Source organism: Solanum lycopersicum, chromosome 10 (genome assembly GCF_036512215.1).
Source record: "Solanum lycopersicum chromosome 10, SLM_r2.1".
In the NCBI taxonomy this organism is placed as follows: domain Eukaryota; kingdom Viridiplantae; phylum Streptophyta; class Magnoliopsida; order Solanales; family Solanaceae; genus Solanum; species Solanum lycopersicum.
In genome coordinates this window covers 53,080,055-53,105,160 of record NC_090809.1, presented here as the reverse complement: position 1 = coordinate 53,105,160, position 25,106 = coordinate 53,080,055, and the positions used below count along the sequence as shown (strand labels likewise).

General features: G+C 31.6%; 3 protein-coding genes across 3 annotated transcripts; all 3 read right to left on the bottom strand.

Annotated features, from left to right (window-relative positions):
• Positions 1-107: 107 nt before the first annotated feature.
• On the bottom strand, positions 108-7,712 carry LOC101260184 (uncharacterized). Its single transcript, XM_004248649.5, has 5 exons — positions 7,500-7,712; positions 5,896-6,321; positions 1,570-1,598; positions 558-1,475; positions 108-406 (listed from the first exon to the last, which is right to left on the bottom strand). Exons 2-4 carry the CDS (start codon positions 6,218-6,220, stop codon positions 579-581), a joined length of 1,251 nt encoding a protein of 416 aa, XP_004248697.1. The 5' UTR covers positions 6,221-6,321; positions 7,500-7,712; the 3' UTR covers positions 108-406; positions 558-578.
• Positions 7,713-14,643: 6,931 nt separating this feature from the next.
• LOC138338916 (secreted RxLR effector protein 161-like) lies at positions 14,644-15,222 on the bottom strand. The gene has a single exon (XM_069290002.1). It carries the CDS (start codon positions 15,220-15,222, stop codon positions 14,644-14,646), a length of 579 nt encoding a protein of 192 aa, XP_069146103.1.
• Positions 15,223-18,081: 2,859 nt separating this feature from the next.
• Positions 18,082-19,142, bottom strand: LOC112940080 (uncharacterized). Its single transcript, XM_069290001.1, has 2 exons — positions 18,380-19,142; positions 18,082-18,281 (listed from the first exon to the last, which is right to left on the bottom strand). The coding sequence occupies exons 1-2, from the start codon at positions 19,140-19,142 to the stop codon at positions 18,082-18,084; spliced, it is 963 nt and encodes a 320-aa protein (XP_069146102.1).
• Between the last annotated feature and the right edge of the window lie 5,964 nt (positions 19,143-25,106).

The following is a 25,106-nucleotide window of genomic DNA, read 5'->3' as shown; positions in this document are numbered from 1 at the left end:
GGTACGGAGCTCTAACTGACTCAAATAAATACAAAAAGAATACAAAGTCATACAATGGCTGATGCTACTCTTAAGCATGAGTAGAACACCAAATATATGCTACTATATAGGTAGGTAATAGAGATGAGCACTTTTAACCATATATATAAAATCTTCAGGACAATTTTTTCATGGGCTTGACATGTATGTAACCCAATAGAACATACACTGAAACAACAACTATTTTCAATTCAATTTGCATCTTCTTTCCTATTTAAACAAATTAATCATCCACCTTGTATTCTTCCCATTTTTTACAATGTATTACTTGCCTGCAAATGCATTGCATTTTCACCATCAAGATCATTGACTGCTTTCACCACTCTACAACCCAATAAGGCAGCTCAGAGAGCATACCCATGGTTATCTGCACAAGTGAATGCAATGTAAACCATTTGTCAGACAAGAGTATGGGATTTGGATTAACATCTATCAGAAATCCATAGCAAACCAACGATGTAAACATGAAGGGAGCTTTACAATAGTACTGGCTAAAATGTCTAAAGGGATTTCCTTACCTTTTATGTCCATATAGAAACCTACTTCTTGTTAGATCTTGTCCAGGAGAACCCTCTCCTCCGAGTTGAAGGACCCTCGGAGTAGGATCTTGATCCCTTTGAACCGAAGGAGAAATAATGTCGTAGGAAGGGCCTCTTTGAAGGGCTCTTCATACTGGAACTGGAGCTCATCCTGGGACACCCTCCTTCATGAGCACTACTTTTCTGACGCTCTAACAGATCAACATTCCCACTAATATCACTGTCAACAATCCTGTTTCGAAGTCTCTTTCTAGCTTTCAATTCTATCTTAGCTTTTGCCTTTTCATATATCTTCAAGGCCTGCTTCTCCCCAAAAGTACACACAGGGCAAGCTGGGTCATACCTATTGATTTCAGATGTCATATTCTCCAAGCACTCAGCATGGAAAACATGGCCGCAAACTAGAACAGCAACAGCAAGTTCATTCAATAGCTTTGCACATATGCCACACGTTTGGAGATCGAATGAAGATGACCCAGAACCTCGGCTAGTGGCCCTTTCACGATGGAAACCAAAGGATTCACTATCAAATGACCACCTATCTCGACGAGGATTTGCCAGGTCAGCAAAGCCAGGAGCTGACCAACCATCTGATGATCCACCATGAGAGCCCCTAGTTGAATCATTACTCCAACCAGGGAGGAGCACAAAGGAAGATGATTCTTCGGAAATTGAAAATGTAGGTGACTTCAGCCCTGGTACACGGCCATCAGAAACTTGCTGTCCAAGTTGGTGCGCTGAAGAATGGTGAGGCAAACATGGAGTAAAGCTAGCAGGAGGCAGCTGGCCACGTGATGATAAAGGAGATGCAGATAAAGATGAAACTGAGGGAGCGGATGGAGATAGCTTTATAGGAGAGCGGAATGAAAGTGCTGTTGAACCAGCGAAGTCTTTAACCTAATTATCAGAAACAAAAGAAGCAGGAATGTCAAAAACTCAAAGATATGCCATGAAATTGTCTTCAGAAATAAGAAAAACGCGCTGTTATTACCTCGGTCGAATTCCTCTCAGCCAAGGGATCTGCAAAGGCAAATGATAATAGTCATTTTCCAAACGAACATATGATTTCCATCCATAAAGGGCCAATTATAGTTTCATAGTATATAGAATCTAAGGAGGAGAGTGAAAATAAAATGTTCTGTTATACTCGACATTTAAAGATATGTCACAAGAGAATAATGGTTATGGCTTCCATAGCAATTTACACATCAACATCGTACCCAAAAAAATCTCTTAACAAACAGTACCATCAGGGTGCAAAACAAAAACATATAATAGGGTATATAAAAGAACACAATCTATCTTTGGGGTAAATGGCCTCCAATAAAAATACGATGAATCAGTAGAAGATTTCTACCGTATGATATGCTGTAAAAATTTCATCACATTAAGAGGGCCAGAAGACTCAAAAATATATAGCATCAATCACAAAATCATAGAACAATGCCTTTGGAAGAATTAAAGGCATGACAAATCAACAAAGAAAATTACAGTTGAAGTTATCATGTCCCATCCTGACTACTTCCATCTGTATAAAGCAACATTCGAGAATGCTACGAGATGAGATCAACAAGATCCTCTGTTCTTATCAATGTGGCTGCTCATGACTCCTTCCAGCTTATAGAGGAACTAGTCTCTGGGAACACGCATTGAACGTTCATCTTAAAATATTTCATACAAATTTTGTATTGCAAATGATAAATTTTAAATGAAAATGCATTGAACATTTATCTTAAAATATTTAATACAGATTTTGTATTGCAAATGATAAATTTTAAATGATACATATACTATTGGACTTTCTCTATGCTATAAAATAAAAATCAGAACACACAAAAAAGGTAACGACTCATAAGACGAGGTTAGAAACTATTGCAAATATGATGTTACTTTAGTCACATATGTAGTAATTCAACTTAACTGTTTCACTCTCGAAAAAGAACAAGTGTTGCATAAATTGGGACAAAGGAAGTATTAAAAAAGTCAAAAGAAAAAAAGGGAGGGGGGATGATAAGTACCTGATGGAGAAGAAAACTCAATAAAGTGTGAACATTTTAACCAAATGAAATAATAGAAGACTTATTAATGATTAGATGTAAGGAAAAGTAGAAAATACTCAATTAATTATGAGATGTTGGAGAGTAGAAAATGCTCCATTTTTTATGAGATGTTATTAGTAGAAAAGACCCAATTTATTATGAGATGTTTTAACTTTTTTAAAATAAAAATATCATAGAAATTTTTCTACTTAATATAATTAATTTTATTTTTTTTTACGACAAGGGAAACCTGCAGTCACTACCCTTTTTGAGTGCGCATGGGGTAAAACCCTGCTCCTATGCAACAACTCGCAGGCCACTTAGGCGAGGTAACCCGCACTAGGCAAGCCTGGTGCGACGAGCTCGACCCAAAAGGCAAACCCCTTGCTTTCGCTGGCAAGGGGTTTCGAACTTGAAACCTCCAACATGGAAGTCCCAAGCTCAAACCATTGGGCCACCCCGAAGGGACAATAAGTTTTTTTATATATTATAATTTAGTGTAGGGGTAAATGGTAATTCAACTTTGTACTTTGGAGCTTCCCCCTTACACAATATATATATATATATATATATATAAAATTGTTCTCAAAAGTTATTCATCTCAATTGGATGAAAGGTTATGCAGCAGACCACAAAGGAAGGAGGTCTGAACGTCTCTCACATTTTATATTCATATGATACTTTGATTTCTTTTGAAGCTGCAGAGCAACAAGTTTGTTTTTTTCAGAATGATTACTGGTCGTCATATTAATTTCTCAAAAACCTTCCTGTTTCCTGTAGACACTGTTCCCAACATTCCATGACTGTTCTACATCTTAATTGCGAATCTGGGATTACCCTTGGGACAAAATTCAGGTCTATTTCTATTTGGGGCTGCATTCTAGAAGGTGGAAAAAAGACTTTCAAATCCGAAATGTCAATATCTTTCCTAGGGCAGTAGATTCATTGACATCAATTGTGTACTTAATACCCTACTAACACTATTCTCTTGTTTCCCTACCCCAGTTTGGTCATTGACAGATTGAACAAGCTGAAAAAAGAATATTCTTTGGCAAGGTAACAACCAGAAGAAGGTTAGTCGGGTAAATGGAGTCGCTGCAGTTAAGAGATAGAGTGGTCCAGGAGTAAAAAGACTTGAAGACGTACAAAGAAGACTTATTATATGATGGTTGAGACGATCTAATAAAGGTACCAATGCCCTATGGAGGAGAATTGTGAAAAATATTCTTTACTAGATCACTAGATGACAAAACTAAGGACACTTTGCATGGCACAGTTTGATGGAAATTCATTAGATCATTCTGGGAGAACTCTTTTCCAACACAAGATCACATTTGGAGGATGACGAACAGATGAACCTTGGGAAGACTGGGTGGTGACTTCTCCTCTCAAGGATCAATTTCCAGATCTGTACACTATCCGTCTCAGCAAAATGCTACTGCTGGATGACATTAAATTGTAACCTCATTCTTTACAGGACATTGTTATGTTTGAGAGATAGAAAATACATGTCTTTTGTTGTGACTTTTGAACCTAACAGCATGTTTACAGCTCTAAACAAGTCTGGTGCCCCAGAGTAAATGAAACATTCCATAGGTTTGTTCTCAGCCAATCTAGCTATAAGTAGTCAACTCCTCCTGACACAAGTTCGTAGCCATCCAAGGTGAATTACATTCTTTAGTGGCAGCCAATGATGCTTAGCGCCTCACTCACCCAAATTCCAGAGAGGGGGGTTCCATCTATGCAGTAAATGCTCGCTATGAGAGGAGCAATCAGAGGATTCGAATGATCTATTTTTACACTGTACAGTTACCTCTCAGATCTGGAGTCCTTTTTCTAAACATCCTGGGAATTAGCTTGTCAATGCATAACTCGATGATAGAGTTTCTAAAAATTTGGGAGTAAAAGAGATCTCAATAAAAATGCAATTTACGGTTGGAACACTATTCCTCAGGTTGTATGGTGGACAGACTGGATAGTGAGAAACTTTTATGGCAAAAAAAGGAGGCATACATAGCCTTGCAAGATAATGCAAATGGCATTATTGATACAGTCAACTACTTAACATGAATCGCAACTATGTTTTTAAGCATTAACTTAGTGCTTCTTTGATATCAACAAAGATCAACCCTTGTTCATAAAAATTTCTGACTAAAAAATGACGGTCCAAAAAAGAGAAAAAGTGTACTTTAGCAATCAATCTTCTCATAGTAAAGAGGTAGGATTGGCATTTCCTAAAGGTTGAGGAAAATAGCAGTCTAAATAAGCAAGAAAATGAAAAGTACTCACCATATTTAACTAATGTTATACTTCACTCTAATAATAATACAAATGCAAGGCATATATATGAGTTATACAAGAAAACTTGGAGATTGCGAGTTTCTTTGAGAACAAATATTTGATCTCAGTAACAACCAACAACCCTATAATTAGGCAAGTGACAACTTAAAGTATTCTTTAACCTTTGATAAAGCAAGTGACAACTAACTTTTAATTTTAACAACCTTTCGAACAAAATAGTTCATATGCTCCATGATCTTAAAAAGTTGATCATAGCATCACCACAAGAAGCACAAGAAACTACATTTTCAGCTAAAGCTACTAGCACCTCCCCAATTGGAGAACATACAAATAGTCTACATCTTCAACCCCCTCCACTATTTATCTTCATCATTTGATAATATCCTCTTATCAAGACAGAGTAGCCATCATTCACCACTGCCAGCAGCTCAGTCTTCTCTATGACAAATCTAGACATCTCAGAAGCAAGAAAGCTCACTTGTAGAGTACTAGACACCCAAACAAAATTCACAATAAAAAGGAAGCTCATTGTATGGATAAACAATTTTACATCCGAGAAGCGCACACATGCAACATATTTCATTTCGGTGCTCTCTAACTCCTATTTTTAGCCTAAAATCAACTCTATACATAACCCTTCTCTACATTTAAACCTAAAAAAAATCTCTCGTGTGAGAATTTGGTCTGCTAGCATTAGCTGCTTAGTTCTTCCTGAAGAGGACTGGTGATCTTCGATAAAGTTTTGCCTTCACATTCCCCAAACAGGATGACAAAGCATCCACCATTATGTCATCCAATTAGGTATTCTCATATTTCACAAAGTTCAAAAAGAGAAGAAGAAAAAAGAGGTTCAAACTCATCATGTGCAATCAGAACTTGACATCTTTTTTCTCTTCAATTTGCATAATCACCTAATTGTTGTGTATCTATCCATTTTTTACATACAAAAGCAAAAGGAGAGCAGTGCAAGTACTAACCCAATAAAGGAAGTGAAAAGTTTCGATTATTTCTTTCAGAAACTGGTGACTTCTGCCATGCAAGTGATCTGAAACTATCCAATGGACTACCCTCTTCAGATGCATAGACTGTTCCTACAGTTCCAGATTTAAATTCTATTCCATCATTGCCACCAATTCCATCAGAAGACCAATTTACTGGCGTCTCCTCCCCAGCCACTCGTCCCCGATTATCCCACCGAAAGCTCCACGTAGGAGACTGGCGGACATTTCTCTGAAAATTTTCACAGCTTGATCCATCTAGAACAGCTCTATCTCTGGCAGCAACACAGCAAGCGGAACCCATGCTTGCTTACACACAAAGCATACAATACTTAGGCAGCTATCAGTCAGACCAATGACAATGCCAGCATGCTACATCATCTTCAAATACGGGAGTTAAATTCTCTGAAACAACAAAAAAAAAATGAAGTCAAAAACTCAAAATTATCGAAAGCAAAGCACGTATGCATTTTAATATGGCAGCTAAATCTTTTTGGTACACAGAAACAAAGCAGAAATTATCCTTCATATCGAACACATATAGCATGTGAATGGTTTGGGTCATAAATGCTTTCATACATGCCATATTTACTGGACACTTTGAGGGCAATTGAAGAGCCAATCTCCACACTCAACATGGATATTTTCCAGGTTGCTTGCATTGTTAAACCCATTCAAGTTTGGTACAGAGAATGCCATACATCATGCTTGCGCCACCAAGTCACCCAATACATCACTCTCTCACCCAATAGAATAAGATTTATGCAAAAAGTTGCAACAGCTAATGCTGAGAATCTAGGAAGAGATGCCTCTTAGAAGAGAAAAAATGCACTCATTGGAGATAACAATATAAAATTCCACTAGAAAATAAATTTCCCATTTTTAAAAGATCACTTTCAGCTCAAAACTGAACAGTGATTTCCAATTTTGTAAATTCTATAGGTCTAACATACTTCAACAACAAGGCATTAGAAGATAATAATCCCATAAAAGAAAAAACCTTCCTAGTGAAGAATTACATACTACAGTCAACACAAACACTATTGTCAATGAAATCCTATTCACTGCATCTGATAAAACAGTAATTCTCCACGTTAATAACTACAAAAAAGCACAAACCAAAAGAACTACGTGCTGAAGAGTCACACAACCATTACTGTTCAGCAAAACCAAATTCAACAAATCTTTATAACCATGTTATCAGATCCGAGATCAAACTAAACCTAAGATTCATTTCACCAATTCTATTATACAAAATAAAAAACTCAATCACATCTAACTAATTTGCAGGAGAACACTATTACAGAGTGAGTCCCTGTTGCAGAAAAAAAAACCTAAAAAATGTATCAAACACAACGGAGATCATAGAGATCCCAAAAAAAATGATATAATAAAAATTAATCACCAATCATCTCCCTAGAAACCTCAGAATTTCCATTACTTATCTCTAAACCTAGTTAATCACACATATCCATTCATGAAACAAATTCTACAGCTCAAACAAGTACGTACATACAACAAATTCCAGAACATATAAACATATGAAATCTCTAAAAATACAAAATAAACCAATCAATCCTTACCGTGAAATTCGCCGGCCGGCGACGGTATAGCAGAGAAATCAAGCGATTAGTGAAGAGAGAGGGGGATGGGGGGACTATATATGTATAGAGAGAGAGAGAGAAGTCAGGTCGTTTTAGACGGCGATATGCAAATGCTTATTGCGTTTTCCGTTTGGGGGTTACAAAATAAACCTAAGAATTTCACGGGAAGGATGGTTTCATTTAAACGGCGCTAGGTGACACGTGTAAGGGAATTGTTTTGTTGGTTAAATTGCCTCCTTTTTTGTCACTAAATTTGCAAAACCAGTGAGTTAAATATTTGGATCCAACTTTGTTTGGAAGGTCGTTACTTATCGTTTCGCTAGTATCTTTCAGAAAATATTGAAAATATTTTTAAATTTGATATAAATTATTATTTTATTTAAAAAATTAAAATTTAAGTTTAAATATTTTTTTATCTCTTATATGACATATCAAGTGGTCTCAAATCATTATAAGTGCATGAGATTTTTAATTTTTAAAAAATGAGAAAAGTGTTAAAAATATTTACAAACTTAGTAAGAATTTAGGGTGTTTTTTTTACTCACATTGCAAATTTGGTTTATAATGAATTTCAATCGGCTAAGTAAATAGATGTTTTTAATAATGTCAACAGTTTGGAGATGAAATTAACAACTCGTAGCGAGTATAGGGATATTTTCAATACTTCTCCCTATTATTTTTGATGAATGAATACTTAAATAAATTATATTTTCTTTATTTTGATTTAAATGATGTAATTCAACTGAATATGAAATTTAAGAAAGAAAGAAAGTTTTTGTTAAAAATCTTCTGATCTAACATAAGTTATATATATTTGTGTGACTATGATTGAAACTTACGCTCAACAGATTGATGAGACTCGTGTCTTGTGTTTTAAGGCTTACACCTCTCGTATAGCAATTCCTAAAACATCTCGCCTCACGCTTTGCATTTTAATATATTGTTACGTTATGATTAACTATTGTAACAGAATTTTTTAAAGGGGAAAATTTATAATTGCGTACCAAGTAGATAAATATATAGTTTACGGTATTATTACGTGCCTTTATTTTAGTTGTTGAAATAACTTTTCGTATTATGATTATTTTTTCATATGCATGTATATGGCACAATGAAATACATATATTCCAGATACATACGGATTAAATTAGGTGTTATTTGTTTTATATACACTATATTCAAGCGTGATTTGCATATATCATGAAATACATTGTTTCTCTCACTTGACTCTCTCTCCCTTCTCGCTCGCTTCTCTCCTAATAATTTTATATTTCAAAGTATATTTTATATTAATAATACATATATCTAGTATTTTTGATACATATAATAAACTTGAAATTCAAAAAAATAATATATCTGACTTAAAATTTAATATAAAATTATTAATTAATAAAATATCATATAATTATTTAAAAGTGAATTAGTACTTGCATTTTTCACCACTAGAAAACATCTTTTAATATGTTATTGGAAACAACTAAAAGTTTCTTTATAAAGTAATGGTCTAGTTGTTCTTTTTTCCATTATAAGTTATTGTCCAATATCCTTAAGTGAAGAAGACAAAATAATAATAATTTAAAAAAAAGAATGTGGTGGGCGGTGATTGATAGTTTAGCTTGAGAAGTCAGTAGGCATTTATTTTGTCAAAAGCCCAAATGGGAACACAAAATTTAATAAAATTGAAAAAAAATGGAATTAACCAAAGTGGTACTGGTCAAAGCAATACCACTTAAAGTACGTTGAAAATTTGGAAAAATTAGGCATATGTCAATATTTATTTTTCAACACCCAATATATATATATATATATATATATATATATATATATATATATATATATATATATATATATATATATATATTTCTCTATCACATAGTATTTATTTTTAAAAAAGAACTATATATATGTAAAGAGTAAGGGCGTACAAAATTAAATTAAAAGTTAAATCAAATTGAAAATCGAGTCACATTGGAAAAAAATTCGATTAGTGATTTGGTTTGACTTGATTTGGTATTAGAAAAAAAATTCTATTATATTTGAGTCGGTTTGGTTTTAACTAAAAAAAAATCAATCCGAGACCAAAACAACTCGATATTATGCATGTAGTTTTTTTAAAAAAATTATTTTATACATAAAAATATTTACTTTGATATCATTTTAAAATATTTCTTATATTATTTTATAGTTTTTATCTTTTGATATATTATTTCAAGTTTAAGACTTAGAATTCGGAATGGTAACTTAAATCAAAATTAAATTAATACTAATGCAAAAAGAAAATTAATTGAACACTAAGAATGACAATATTATTGAATATTTGTTCTTTAGTTTTATATTGATTTAGACAATTAAAATACGTAATCTAATTTTAATTTTCCTTAAATATTTAATAATGTAACTAATATTTATTAAACTTATTTTAGCATGACTTAGTACTTTTAAATTACGATTATTTTCATTATGACTGTACAATATTTATTTTCTATGTTGATTTCATTTTTATGTTCTATTGAATATTTTTTTCATCAATACTCATCTCATATTTTGTGTTATTTCTTTAAGAAACACCTTAGATAATTATATTTTGGTTAGACTAAAGATATATTTGGAGCACAAGTTAATTATATATTTGTATTCAAACTTTATTGAAAAAATTCAAAAATTCAAAGTTTATTAGTTTGGTTTTAATTATAAATTTAAAATTTGACACAATGATTTGGTTTGGTATTTGAAAAATCCGAACTAATCCGAGGTTGAAACCCGAAAAAATCAAATTTTATTAGTTTGATTTGATTTATAAATTTTAAAAATTTACACAAATAGTTTAATTTGATATTTGAAAAATCCAAACCAACCGAATCACGTACACCTTTTATCGGGAGATTGAAAATCGACTCCTTTTGATAGAACAATTATTAGAAAAGTATCAAATGTCTATTAAACAATATAAACTAAAAGAACATATGTTGAAATGATCAATTTATGATTTTGAATTGATTTTAATTTATAATTTTTAAAAATATTTATCAAATATATAAATAAATCGATATCTTTTGAAATTTCCGTATTCAAATAATATAAAAAAGGGAGTGCCCCTTGGCTGGAAAAAAACAAATGTGAGTGCCACACAAGTACGACGTTAGTATATATAATAAAATAATTTATTAAATGTGGTGTTGCTTAATTTTAACTCTCTACTTATTTAATTTATATAATATTATTTGATTAGATACAAAAAATTAAAATAAAAATTTTTGTGCGATAATCATCTGAAGAGACCATTTGATAAACTTAATTCTCCTCTTTTTTTTTTCAAAATAAAAATAAGAATTGATATACACAAATATGAAACTTTCGAGCGAATGGTATATTAAACTATTGGAGAATATTTCATATGTAAAATTTTGACACTGTTTAGAGGTGAGTTTGAATTGATTATATTCAATTTTTTGAATGTATCATAATATATAGTCGATGTAAAATATTTGTGCTATATTATGTAATCAGTTATAGATTTTAATGAATATTAGCAAGATATATTATATTTTAATGACTATTAGCAAGATATATTGAATAATTAGTGTTATACTTCGTATTACTTTTTTAACAAATTAGCTCAATAATGTATAAGTTTTGTCCCTAAGATAACAATATTACATAAATTTAAACGAAAATATTGCTTTTTCCTAATCTTTTTTACTCTATGAATATGTGGTGACTATGCATGCAAGCCATCTTTCTCCGTCTTAACAAGTAGCGCAGTAAAATAATCATATAAATCATTATTAGCTCAATAGATTATAGACGTGCAATATTAAAATATAACACATAATTATTTTTTAGAAAAATTACATAGTTAGACATACTTTACTATCAAGAGTTACATTTTGGGATAAAAAATGTTCCTACTGTTATCTTAATAGACCACATATACCCTCAAGAGTTAACATCCCACATTTTCATTGACTTAACAAGCCACATGGAACCAATCCTTTCACCTAAGCATTGTCAACTAGGATTCACTACAAAAAAGCTAAACCTTTAATGGCGACAATAATCGTGACAAAGCCCAGAAAATCGTCACTAAAGTGTTTTAACATACTTTTGTGTTTTTTCTTCATTGTTTTAAAAAAAAATGATATCAATTAAGTAGGAGTTTGAAGGCACTGTATGTTTTATTTTTATGTCATATGTAAATTTACAAAATGTACAATGCTGCATTATATAGTTGGGATATGAATCGAGAAGTAATTTTCATAATTTTTCGTAATAATATTGGATGTTTTTAATATTGATGTTGCAAGTTATTTATTTTTAAAAAATTAGGTTGCAATCGAAATTAATTGTCATATTTTTTGTTGAAAAAATAAATTTTACTAGCGAATGGTTGTTGGAGCCTTAGTTGCCACTAATCACTCATAACCTTTAGTGGCAATATTTTTGGATTTTGCGACTTTGTCGCCACTAAAGGTCAAGTTCTTTTGTAGTGAATCTTAGTTGACAACGCTTAGTGGAGGGATTCGTCTCATGTGGCTCTCTGTGTCACTAAAAAATTGGGGTTTTAACTGTTGAGGGTACTTGTGGTCTCCTAGGATAACGACGGGGGTATTTTTTATCCCAAAATGTAATTGAGGGTATAAGTGATCTATTTCGCATAGTTCAGGGGCAATTTTGACACTTTTCCGTATATACTATTATTACCTACACTTGCAAAATATTGTGTATCTTACCACTAATTAAGAATTTTCTATGCATTTTACACTTAGATACATGTATTCTTGCTATCAGGTACACACAAAAAGAAAGCGAGATGAACGTGATTAAAGAGAGAGAAAGACAAGCAAGATTTGTATATATTTCCAATACATACGAGTTACACTAGATACACGTTGAATACATGTATATGTGTTTCCACTTGTGAAGTCATCTTCCAAGTTGGATGAGCATGTGACATAGCAGAGGCATAGGTGCGTTATGGAAATTGCATAAGCAAATTTTCCGTAAAATGTTTTCAATCGAAGAATTACTTGTTTCGACACAACAAAGTAAATCAAGTAAGAATTTCCCCATCAAGGTAGAAGTAAAGAAGAGGTAGACAATCCTTCGAAAAGAAACCAGGGCAGGTGAAATATTGCTCAGTCCGGAGAATTCAATCGTGTGGGTCCTTGCCACCACTAAATCAATCTAATACCACCAATATCATTTAGATTACGAACAATGAAAGAACCAATGTGACAAATTCGAAATTCTCACTATATTAATAAGAAGAGAAACAAAATTACTACTTTATAATTGTGATTGCAATGCTCAAAACTATGAATTATGAAGAAATTACTAATATTACAAGTAACTAAAAGATAGAGATAAGAACAGAGATGAAAAGCTTAGAGATGAAGTTGAGATTGCAAGTAGATATTTATTGTAACTAGAGATCTTGGGTTGGCCAGTGTTTCAGAAAAAGTTGTAACAATATATTTGTTGGATTCCCAAAATATCATCATCGAAAAATTTTATGATATTTGAGGTACAACCAACAATAATTGTATGAGGGCACCATTTTCTTTGACAAGTGTTTTCTGGTCCCTTTTTTAATTATCACACTTTCGCTATTACACACGAAAAATTATTATGAATGAGGCATAAATATGATGTAGTAGACAAAACTTGTATGACCCTCCATTTATTTTATGACAAGTGGATAACTGGGTTCCATTTGAAAAAACATGATACAAACTCTTTTTTCTCTCTCTTCCTTTTGTGACTTTTCTCCCTCCTTTCTTACTACACCTTACTTTCTAAGTGTTTTTTTTATTTGATTCTTTTTCAACCATTGTTTCAACATTTGCATTTCTATATTTTAATAATTTTATTCATGATAAGTACGAAAAATATCCATAAATTGTATGTAAATACATAATTTTTTTCTTCAATTTATACGATATTTTGTATTCTTGAAATTCAAATTTGGTAAAATTTAATAAATATTTTGTTTTTCTACTTTCCTTACATGTTTCTTAGGAAATTATAGATAAAATGATAATTTTATTAATTTTTCGTTGAAATACTTCTTTCGACTTTACAATTTTTTATTGGGAAAATGCATAAGTATCCCCTCAATATATGCTCAAAATCCCAGAGATACACTTATACAATACTAAGATCTTATTACCCCCCTGAACTTATTTTATAAGTATTTTTCTACCCCTTTTCGGCCTACGTGACACTTTCTTGTGGGCCAAATACTGATTGATTTTTTTCAAGCTAGTGCCACGTAGGCCGAGAAAAGGTAGAAAATTATTAATAAAATAACTTCAGGGGGTAATAGGACCTTAATATATTATAAGCGTGTCTTTGAAATTTCGTACATAGATTGAGAGGGTACTTGTGCATTATCCTCTTTTTATTTATACTTTTGATAAATAAATAATTGTTATAATTAAAGAAATTATTTATATCTTGTTGTAAAGAAAGCTCAGAATATAAGAAGAAAAAGACAAGAAGTATAAGATAGAGTAGATAATTTTCTTATTCAAGTATGTCATACAATGGTGAATGATATCTCTATTTATAGTGTTGAGATATCATAGTCAAAGGTCACCTTGAAATTATACATAGTTATCATCAAGGTTCATATCACCTTAAAATATTATCACATTGAAAACACTAATACATGAATCCAATTAATTGTTGGATAACTCTAATGGATCATCCACATATACAATGGATTTACAACACTCCCCCTTGAATATCCATAGATTATATGCCTCGTTAAAACCTTACTAGGAAAAACCCTGTGGGAAAATCCTAGTGAAGGAAAAAGAGTACACATGTCTCATAATACGCTTTGAATGTTGCCTTCTTAAAAAACTTACCAAGAAAATCCAACTTGGGATAAAACCACAGGTAAGGAAAAGAGTACAACGCGTATTTCGCTCCCCCTGATAAAAACTTTACTTGATATCTCGGAGACGGCGCATTCCAATCTTATATCTCAACTTCTCAAACGTTGAGCAAGATTATCACTTGAACGAATTTGTTGAACTTCTATCTCACCATATTGTTGAAGATCATGCGTGAAAAAGAACTTTGGTGAGATATGCTTTGTCCGGTCTCCTTTGATGTATCATCCTTTCAATTGAGCTATACATGCAGCATTATCTTCGTACATTGTGGTTGGTATATTCTTTTTCAAAGAAAAATCACACATTTCCTGAATATGATGGGTCATTGATCTCAACAAGATGTACTCTCGACTTGCTACATGGATGGCTATTATTTCTACATGATTTGAAGAAGTGGCTACCAACGTTTGCTTTATTGATCGCCAAGATATTGTTGTGTCTCCACATGTAAACAAATAGCCTGTTTGTGATCGAGCTTTATGCGGATCTGATAAATACCCTGAATCTGCGTAGCCAATCAGTTCTGATTTGGATTCATTGGAATAGAATAAACACATGTCCATGGTCCATCGAAGATATCGAAGTATGTGTTTAACATCATTCCAATGTCTTTTTGTTGGGGAGGAACTGAATCTTGCCAGTAGACATACTGCAAAACAGATATCTGGTCGAGTATTGTTAGCAAGGTACATTAGTGCCCCGATCGCACTAAGATAAGGAGTTTCATCACCAAGAAGCTCTTCATCATTCTCTTGAGATAGAAATGGATCTGTATTGATGCCAAGCGATCTTACCACCATTGGAGTACTCAATTGATGTGAGTTATCCATGTAAAAATGCTTTAGTATCTTTTCTGTGTATGTTGATTAATGAACAAGTATTCCATTTGACAAATTCTCAATCTGTAGGCCAAGACAAAATTTTGTCTTGCCGAGATCTTTTATTTCAAATTATTTTTTCAGACACTCAACAGCTTCTAAAAGCTCTTTACGAGTGTCAATGATGTTCAAATCATCAACATACACAGCTATTATTACAAATTCAGACCCCGACCCTTTAATCAAAATGCAGGGACAAATCGGGTCATTTTTGTACCCTTTCTTTAACAAATATTCACTCAGACGATTGTACCACATCCGTCTTAATTGTTTCAATCCATACAGAGATTTCTGAAGCTTTATTGAACAAGTTTCTCTTGAGTCTTTGTATGTTTTAGGCACTTTGAATGCTTCAGGAATTTTCATGAAAATGTTGTGGTCCAATGAGCCATATAGATAGGATGTGACAACGTCCATGAGACGCATTTCAAGTTTTTCATGAACTGCCAGATTTATGAGATATCTGAAGGTGATTGCATCTACCACTGGAGAATATGTCTCCATATAATCAATGCCAGGTCTTTGATAAAAACCTTGAGCAACGATTCGGGCCTTATATCTCATAACTTCACCTTTCTCATTTCTTTTTTCGTACAAAAACCCATTTGTACCCCACTGGCTTGATACCTTCAGGTGTTCGGATTATCGGTCCAAAAACTTCACGTTTTTCTAGTGAAGCCAATTCAGCTTGAATTGCATCCTTCCATTTTGGCCAATCATTTCTCTAACATTCGTGAACAGATTTTGGCTCAAAATCTTCATCTTGTTGCATTATTTCAATAGCAACATTATAGGCAAATATGTTGTCAATCACAACATTATTTCGGTTCCACAACTTTCTCGTCGAGACATAATTCATTGAAATTTCATTGTTTTCAGAAGTTCGAACCTCCTCATCATGATGTGTTATGACTTGGGTCTCATCTTGAGAAATTTCTTTCAACCCATGGTCATCTTGATAATTTATTCCTTTTCTTTTTTGAGGATTTTTATCCTTGGAACCAATTGGTCTACCACGCTTCAAATGTGGTCTAGACTCATTTGCCTTAACAATTTATCCCGTCGGGATATCAACTCGAACGGGAACATTAATAGCTGGAATATGCGATTTAGTAATCCTTGGAAGATTAGTAAATGCAACTGGTAGCTGATTTGCAATGTTCTGTAAATAAATTATTCTTTGAACTTCTTTCTCACATTGGTTTGTTCGAGGATCCAGATGAGATAGAGATGATGAATTTCAATCTATCTCTTTTCCCAACAACTTATGTTCTCCCCCTAATGTTGGGTATACTGATTCATCAAAATGACAATCAACAAATCTTGACTTAAATAAATCTTCAGTCATAGACTCTAAATATTTTATGATTGAAGGAGATTCATACCCAACATATATCCCTAACCTTCTTTGGGCCCCATCTTTGTGCGTTGTGGTGGAGCAATTGGGACATACACGTCACATCCAAAAACTCTAAGGTGGGAAGTTTTTGGCTCTTGACTAAAAGTTAATCGTAATGGGGAGAATTCATGATAATTGGTCGGCCTTATGCGCACAAGTGTTGTTGCATGCAAAATAGCATGCCCCCACATAGACACAAATAACTTTGTTCTCATTAGTAATGGTCTAGCTATCAATTGCAGACATTTAATCAATGATTCTGCTAGACCGTTTCGAGTGTGAACATGCGCAACTGGATGTTCAACTGTTATACCAGTAGACATACAATAATCATTAAATGCCTGAGATGTAAACTCACCAGCATTATCTAGACGGATTGTCTTTATTTTATAGTCTGGAAATTGTGCTTTCAATCTTATTATTTGAGCCAGCAATCTCGCAAAAGCCATGTCGCGAGTTGATAATAAACACACATGTGACTATCTTGTAGAAGCTTCTATCAAGACCATATAATATTTAAAGGGTCTACATGCAGGTTGAATTGATCCACATATATCGCCCTGTATACGTTCTAGAAACGCAGGATTTTCAATTCCAACCTTAATTGTTGATGGTTTAATGATCAACTTTCCTTGAGAACAAGCAGCACAACAGAATTCCTTTGATTGAAGGATATTTGGGCTCTTTAAGGCGTGCCCATGTGAATTCTCAATGATTTTGCGTATCATATTAAATCCGGGATGGCCCAACGGTCATGCCAAATGATAAAATCATTAAAATTAGTAAGCCTTTTGTTTAGTACGGCATGTGATTCAACTGTACTTATACTTGTATAGTACAACCCAGAAGAAAATGCAGGTAATTTTTCATGCACAATTTTCTTCTTTACATTAATTGTAGTAATGTAAAGGTATTCAACCTTTCCTTCATTAGCCGTCTCAACATGATAGCCATTTTGGCGAATAACTTTGAAACTTAATAAGTTTCTTTGAGACTTACTACAATATAATGCATTATCAATGCTTAATATTGTCCCTCTAGGTAGTAATAAGGTCTCTTTTCCAGAGCCCTCAATTAATTTTGTACTACCTGATATTGTGTTGACATATGCCATTTTCATAACCAAATTAGAAAAGTATTTCTTTTAATATTGTATGCGTTGTAGCACTATCAAGAAGGCATACATCTCCATTACTCATCTTGAATCCAACTGACAACTGGGGATTTCTATTAATTTTCATTAAAATAAAATACATTAAAAGAAGGAAGAAACAAAATTAACAACGGAAATTTAAACTTCAACATGAATGGCATAATAATTAAAAATACATAAGTAATATATTATGTAAAATATTAACAGACTTCATTCCCCAACTAAAAAATCAAACATCAGTTTCGATCTCCAAAGAAGTCATCAGCTTCCATATGAGTAATGTCACCAAGGCCATCAAAAACATCATCAAAGCCAAATTTGCTTCAACATCCTTATCATATTTCTGAGATGTTCCCGGCTTATCATCTTCTTTAAGAGTCATATGTGACTCAGCTCGAGCATTGGAAGAGGAAGCACCACTTTTTTTTCCTTTCTTTTAAAGGAATTTTGATAGAGTCTTACAAAATGCTCATGTGTGTGACATTCATTCTTCCAATAGCCTTTCATGCCACAACGACGACAATTACTTTTTGAGGGGTTATTTTGAGAACTCATGTTGTTCTCCCTTTTATTATGACCACCACCTTGATGATTAGTGTATCGTCCTTTATCTTTGCCACGTCTCCGTGCATTATTATATCCCCGATGATCATCTCTTTTTACTTCAGATTGACCACGTGCTTCCACCACATTTGCCTTCGGTAATGGAGCAACTCCAGTGGGACGAGCTTCATGATTTTTCATTAAAAGAGCATTATGTTGCTCAACCACCAAAAAACATGAGATTAGTTCAGAATATTTCTGAAAACCCTTTTCACGATATTGTTGCTGCAATATCACATTTGAGGCATGTAAAGTAGTAAGTGTCTTTTCCAACATGTCCTCATCTTTTATAGTCTCCCCACATAATTTCAACTGGGAGGTTATCCTGAATACAACAGAGTTGTATTCAATTACGGTCTTAAAATCTTGAAACCATAAGTGCATCCACTCATAACGAGCTCTTGGCAACACTGTTGCCTTTAGGTGGTCATATCTCCCCTTTAAATCAGTCCACAATTCAAGTGGATCTTTCACCGTCAGATATTCAATATTCAGGCCCTCATCAAGATGATGACGAAGGAAAATCATAGCCTTCGCCTTATCTTGACTCGATGCTTCATTTCCCTGAGTAATAGAGACATCAAGACCTTTAGCAGCCAAGTGAATCTCAGCATCGAGTACCCATGAAAGATAATTCTTTCCAGAAATATCTAATGCCACAAACTCAAGTTTGGATAAATTCGACATAATGAAAATTATGAGAGAATATGTGAATTAAATAAAAATATTTATATAATACCTTTGGAATTAGCAATTTCGTGTTGATAACGTGTTGTAAAGAAAGCTCAGAATATAAGAAGAAAAAGACAAGAAGTATAAGATAGAATAATAAAAAATTAATATTAATTAAAAATTAAAGATTTAACCATATAAAAAATTTAATTATTTTTCTTAGTTCATCCACCACCTTCTCCACGTACCCCTCGTCCGCAACAGTTCCATCCTTTTTGAAAAAAAAAGTCATTTATAAAATATTTTTAAAATTTTCATATTTCATCCTTCCCCTTCCCCTTCCCTTTCCCCTCCTACCCCCCGATAGAAATTGATATTATTTTATTTTTATAAATCTATCCCATCCTATTTAATTTTTGGCTCCTAATTTTAATTTTTTTTACGTTTTTCTTAGTTTATGTTAGATATGCATGTATATATATTTTTAGAAAAAAAATATTCTACTAGTGTACCGAATATAACATAAACAACTGAAAAATATAAAAAGTCTTGTAGCGGCAAGTAAAATATTTTGATATGTATATATAAAAACTGGAGAAAAGAATTTGAAAGCGGAGAGTTAAGTGGGATGGGTAGAAAGAAAATAAAATAATATTTAAATTAAGGGAGGAAATGAATTAAAAATGAAATACTTTTATAAAAAAAATTTAAACAAAATAAAAAACTTTAAAAAATGATGTGGGATAAGAAAAATATGTTACGTTTTATTTTATAGAGAAAATATTATTTTTTATAATAGTTCTTTAATTTTTAATTTTAACTAATACAAATAATTTATTTATTTTTTGTTAAGATTGAATATTTTGTCCATGTGGAGTGTGATGTGGAAATTCTTTAAAATAAAAGAGAGAGGGTGTATTACATATACCATAATGTGAGTAGTATAAAAGAGAGAGTTGTCTTTCTCAAACTAAAAAGTGATAGTTTAGCTATTAAACTCAAACTTTCAAATGTTTATGTATGAAACTAAAAAAAAATAAAATTTAGATGTGTTTTTGACACTTATCTCATTAAATAATGCCTCATACAAGTATGACTTGGCATATCTCAAACAAAATAAAATTTACTTCCATGAAATTTTTTTGTCCTTTCTTCATTTGCATTTTTTTTTTCAAAAATTCATTTTCTATTTCATCGCACCCATTTTTTACCAAAATTTCTAGAGCTTTTCTTTAATAGTTTTACCACTTTGTGCAAAAAATATATATTCATACTATTATTATCTTGTGTTTTCACAAATTTATTTGGTGGACCTTTTTTTTCTATTAATTTTTGTACCCCGCGAAAATTGAATTTATATTTGTTTCGTTTCACATTTTAAGACATTAAACATAAAAAAATTAAAAAGAAAAATCAAAAAGAAAACTTTGAATGAGAAACCCAAAATTAATATTGACAATAATTATTAGGATAATGCATAAGGTCCTATTATCACCCTTAACTTATTTTATTAATAATTTTTTATTTTTTTCCGACCTATTGCTACTATCCTGTAGGCCCAACTCTGATTGACTTTTTTTTCTTTCAAGCTAGTGCCACGTAAGCCGAAAAGGGGTAGAAAATTACTTATAAAATAAGTTCAGGGGAGATAATAGGACCTTAGTATAGTATAATTGTGTCTCTAGAATTTTGGGTATAGGTTGAGGGGGTACTTATTCATTTTCTCATAATTATTCAATACATGCCATAGAAGTAGAGAATTTGATAATCATGAAATAGAAAAGATAATTGAGTGTTTGATATCTTTAAAACATAATTATTAATATTAAGCATTTTAATACAAGTGGTTATACAATAAATAAAATAAAAATATATTTGACAATTAAGAATTGAGTGATTAAAATTTAAATAATTTAAATAAATTGCATATTTCGTAATAAATAATACCGATTAGATTTTAGTAGTTCAATTAGTAAAGACCAAATCCATCAGTGACCCCCTATAGTTGACACGAAGTTTCACTTAGACACTTCAACTGGACGATGTTCATTTTAGACACCTTATGTATGATCCTGTTGTGTCATTTTGACACTTTTTAACAATCCCCTAAACTTACATTGTGCGTGTAACGCACTCGCGAATAATGTAATTTCATGACTAATTAAAGAAAGACACGTGATATTTAAGTACAAAATAATACATTAAAAATACATTACAAAAAAAAAAAAAAATTTTATTCCAAAGTAATAAATAAAAGCATTTAATTTCTAAAACCCCAACAAACTATCCCACCCCTTCTTCCATTTTATTTCTGGCGCCTCCTCTTTACCCCCTAATTTCTTCTTCTCCTTCTTCTTCTTTTGTTTTTGTTTTGGGTTTTTTTTATTAAATTCAGATTTTCATATTTTTTTCTTGTAGATTCAATTTGTATAACAATTTCATGCTTTTAATTGTGCATATAATATTACAATGCCTCCAAAAAGAATAAAACTATGAAAGGAGCACAGATACGAATGCTATGTATTATTTGTACGTTGTAGTTCCTCTCGTTTAGAATGAACTTGATGGGTGTGATAGATGTACAATGGTGTGTGACACTGAACTTGAAAGATTGCAAAAAAAATTGTCATTGTTGGATCTAAAGAACAAAAATGAGAAGATGAGGATGGTTGTGGTGATTTTTGAAACTGAAAAAATTAAAAATTTAATTTGAATGTATTAATAGTGATAAAGACAGCGGTGGTGAATGGATGGTGTGTGGTGGAGGAGACAATGAGGATGAAGGATAGTTTTGACTTTTTAAATATTATTTTTTGGCCTGAAAAAGGTTGTTCATGTTGATTTTAGGTGCATTACACTTACCCAGTAAAATTTTATTTAAGGTGTCTAAGATGATGAACATTAGCTAGTTAAGGAATCTATGCGAAATTTTATGTCAAATTTAGAAAGCTAAAGCTAAAGATGAGTTTGACCATTAGTTAATTACGTGAATATTTACTTTATTGGTGAGACTTTTTTTATTTTTTATTTTACACTGTTCAATTTCTTCAACTTCATAAAAAAATTAAATTTAATTTTCTTGACATATTACATTAATTTTTTCTAAAATAAAATAAAATAATATATATATATATATATATATATATATATATATATATATTTCAAAGTTTCTTTATTAATTAAAAAAAAATCACAATAAGAGTTAACAAGGAAAAAAACAGGAAAAAATGAAAGCAAGCAAGTAAAAAGAAAGAAAAGATTTGAATTGACAGAGAGAAAAAAGTTTTCGGGAAGGAAATCAGTACCGTATGGGTCCCACATATTGCAAAAGGTAACCCAAAGAGGCCTCACATAACTGACAATAGGTATGCCTCAACACAAAACAAATTTTTTTCGGAAAAAGTCTAAAATATCTTTAAAGTATTGAAAATGATATAAAATTATTTTTTATCCACTTATTGGCTTCAAAATGCCCTTCTCATCCAACTATTGGCTCCAAAATACCCTTGTCATCCACTTTAGGGTTCAAAATTGACAGCTTATTTAATTGTTTTAAAATTAAGCTCTTTAAATATATTTTAAAATACTTGACATTCAACTATTTGTTATAATTTAATTTATTAATATAATTTATAAATCAATTCACTACCCACTCATTACTAACTAGACCCCACCCAATTAATAATCCAATTATAATATCGAAATCTCCATAAACACTACTAAAACACGATGAAATTATAGATTCCTGAAAATGATATTCAAAATTATTTGAGTCCGAATCGAAGCCCCAATTAAATTTAGGTTGAGTCGCTTATTTAGGAGGATACTTTCAACAGAATTCTCTTTCAAGATTAAATTAGAAATTTATGATTAAAGGTAAAGAAGTAATATATCCCGAATTAATTCATACACTTTTTAAAAATATAATTTTATAAATATTTATGATTTGTTTTAAAACTGTTAATACATTATTTTGAAAAAAAAGTTACCTATGAAGTACATCACATAGTTGAGACGTAAGAATAATTAAGATGAACATAGTCAGACTTTTAAATTTTTTGGTAATTTTTATTTAGACACTTGAATGTATGATAATTACTACTATAGATATTTTCGCCTCAAATTTTTAGAAACACTCAATTGGCAGTAGTTTTTCTGTTGTTGCATTAATAATTTGACGGGTTTATTAATTTGGAGGGGTTTAATTAGTAAGGGTGGTAGTGGATTGATTTATAAATTATACTAATAAGTTAAATTATAATAAATAGTTGAGCGTCACATATTTAAAAATATATTTAAATAGTTTAAATATAAAACCGTTAAATAAGTGATCAATTTTGAACCAAAAGGTGGATGACAAGGGTATTTTGGACCCAATAGGTGGGTGAAAAGGGTATTTTTTGAGCCAATAGGTGGATGAAGGGTAATTTTGTACCATTTCCAATATTTTGAGGGTATTTTAGGTCATTTTCCATAAAAATTTTCATCATCAACCAAAAACAATTTCTAGCTAATAGCCACATGCATATGTTATGTATTTATATTATGTAAAAAATAATGTATAATCGTGTATATATAATATATAACTAATGTATCAGAGATGTATTACATCTATATATGTATATAATTGTAGACAATAAAATTTGCGTCGAGAAAACAATAATAAAAAACAGAAAATTATAGCAACAATCGATTTTATTATTTCAAATGCGAGTGTTACAATCTCTATAATTCCTCTGAATTCGCCTTTTCAAATATAAATTTAAGGGCTTTAAAGCTTGTTCTTGAATCTATGATTAACTTGAACTTAAACTTTATCTTGATCTTGACTTTTATTTGAACTCAAGGGATTCGAGCTTGTTCTTGAATTCGGTGGTCTTGATTTTGATCGTTCTTAAACTTGAATGCTTGAATTCTTAAACTTGTAGCTTTGTAGAGAATTAAATGGCGTTTGTACCACAGAGTTTCTCTAGCTTCTTATTTAGAATTTTCTGTCTCTTTTCTGAATTATGAGGACTCCTATTTATAGTTTTAGAATAGAGGAGTTGCAATTGGAATAGAATTCCGTTCAGCCAATCACATTGAAGTGACATTTGGGCTTTATGGCATTTGGACTTTATGAAGCGGGCTTGTCATCTTTGACACATGTCATGATTCTATTGGTTTTTTATTTGACTTGGCATGGCACATCATCTGCACACGTGGCGTCAAGATGGGCTCTAGAATGAGATGAGATTGAGTTTAACAAATTGGGTTCATCCAATGCAGCCCAAATCAATTAATTTAGACTTTAATTAAATCCATATTTATTGGACTTAAATATTTAACTTAATTATATCAATCCACAATATTTATTTGGATTAATATATTCATGAATTCAATATAATCCGAATCATTTAATAAATTTATATTTAATAAATTTTAAATGATTACAAATGCCCCTGCTTCAAGTCTTGTCGAGATATTTTATCTTTTAGATACTAGGCTTGAAGCATTAACCAATTACTAAATTCACCTTAGTTAAAAATGAATTATATTTGAATTAAAAATTGTAATCCTACTCAATTTCATATTCCTATATATGGTTTACTGCCCAAACCAAAAAGAAATCATAATTCAATTAGGAATTGTAATCCTACTCAATTTCATATTCATATATATGTTTTATTGCCCAAGCCAAAAAGAAATTGTAATTGAACTAGGAATTGTAATCCTAATCAATTTCATATTCATATTATGTTTTATTGCCCAAGCCAAAAAGAAATTGTAATTGAACTTGGAGAAGAATTCTATCTCACCACATGACATCTATAAATAGATACATTGTCTCCAAAAATTAAAATATCTTCAATTACGGATTGTGAGCCTACGATGAAAAGGGCATACTCAAGGTAATTTTCCTTCTTTTTTATTTATTTTCGTCACTTTTTTACAGCTTGACATGTCTGTCGTAAAAAATTCATATCTCATTATAGAAAA

Excerpts from the sequence above, each read along its gene's own strand:
- LOC101260184 (XM_004248649.5), bottom strand. The coding sequence starts at position 6,220 with ATGGGTTCCGCTTGCTGTGTTGCTGCCAGAGATAGAGCTGTTCTAGAT. Across the intron at positions 1,599-5,895 it reads CTTTTCACTTCCTTTATTGG|ATCCCTTGGCTGAGAGGAAT; the intron begins GTTAGTACTTGC and ends TTGCCTTTGCAG. Across the intron at positions 1,476-1,569 it reads CTGAGAGGAATTCGACCGAG|GTTAAAGACTTCGCTGGTTC; the intron begins GTAATAACAGCG and ends TCTGATAATTAG.
- LOC138338916 (XM_069290002.1), bottom strand. The coding sequence starts at position 15,222 with ATGGTGGTAAGATCGCTTGGCATCAATACAGATCCATTTCTATCTCAA.
- LOC112940080 (XM_069290001.1), bottom strand. The coding sequence starts at position 19,142 with ATGTCGAATTTATCCAAACTTGAGTTTGTGGCATTAGATATTTCTGGA. Across the intron at positions 18,282-18,379 it reads TCAAAATAACCCCTCAAAAA|GAAAAAAAAGTGGTGCTTCC; the intron begins GTAATTGTCGTC and ends TTTAAAAGAAAG.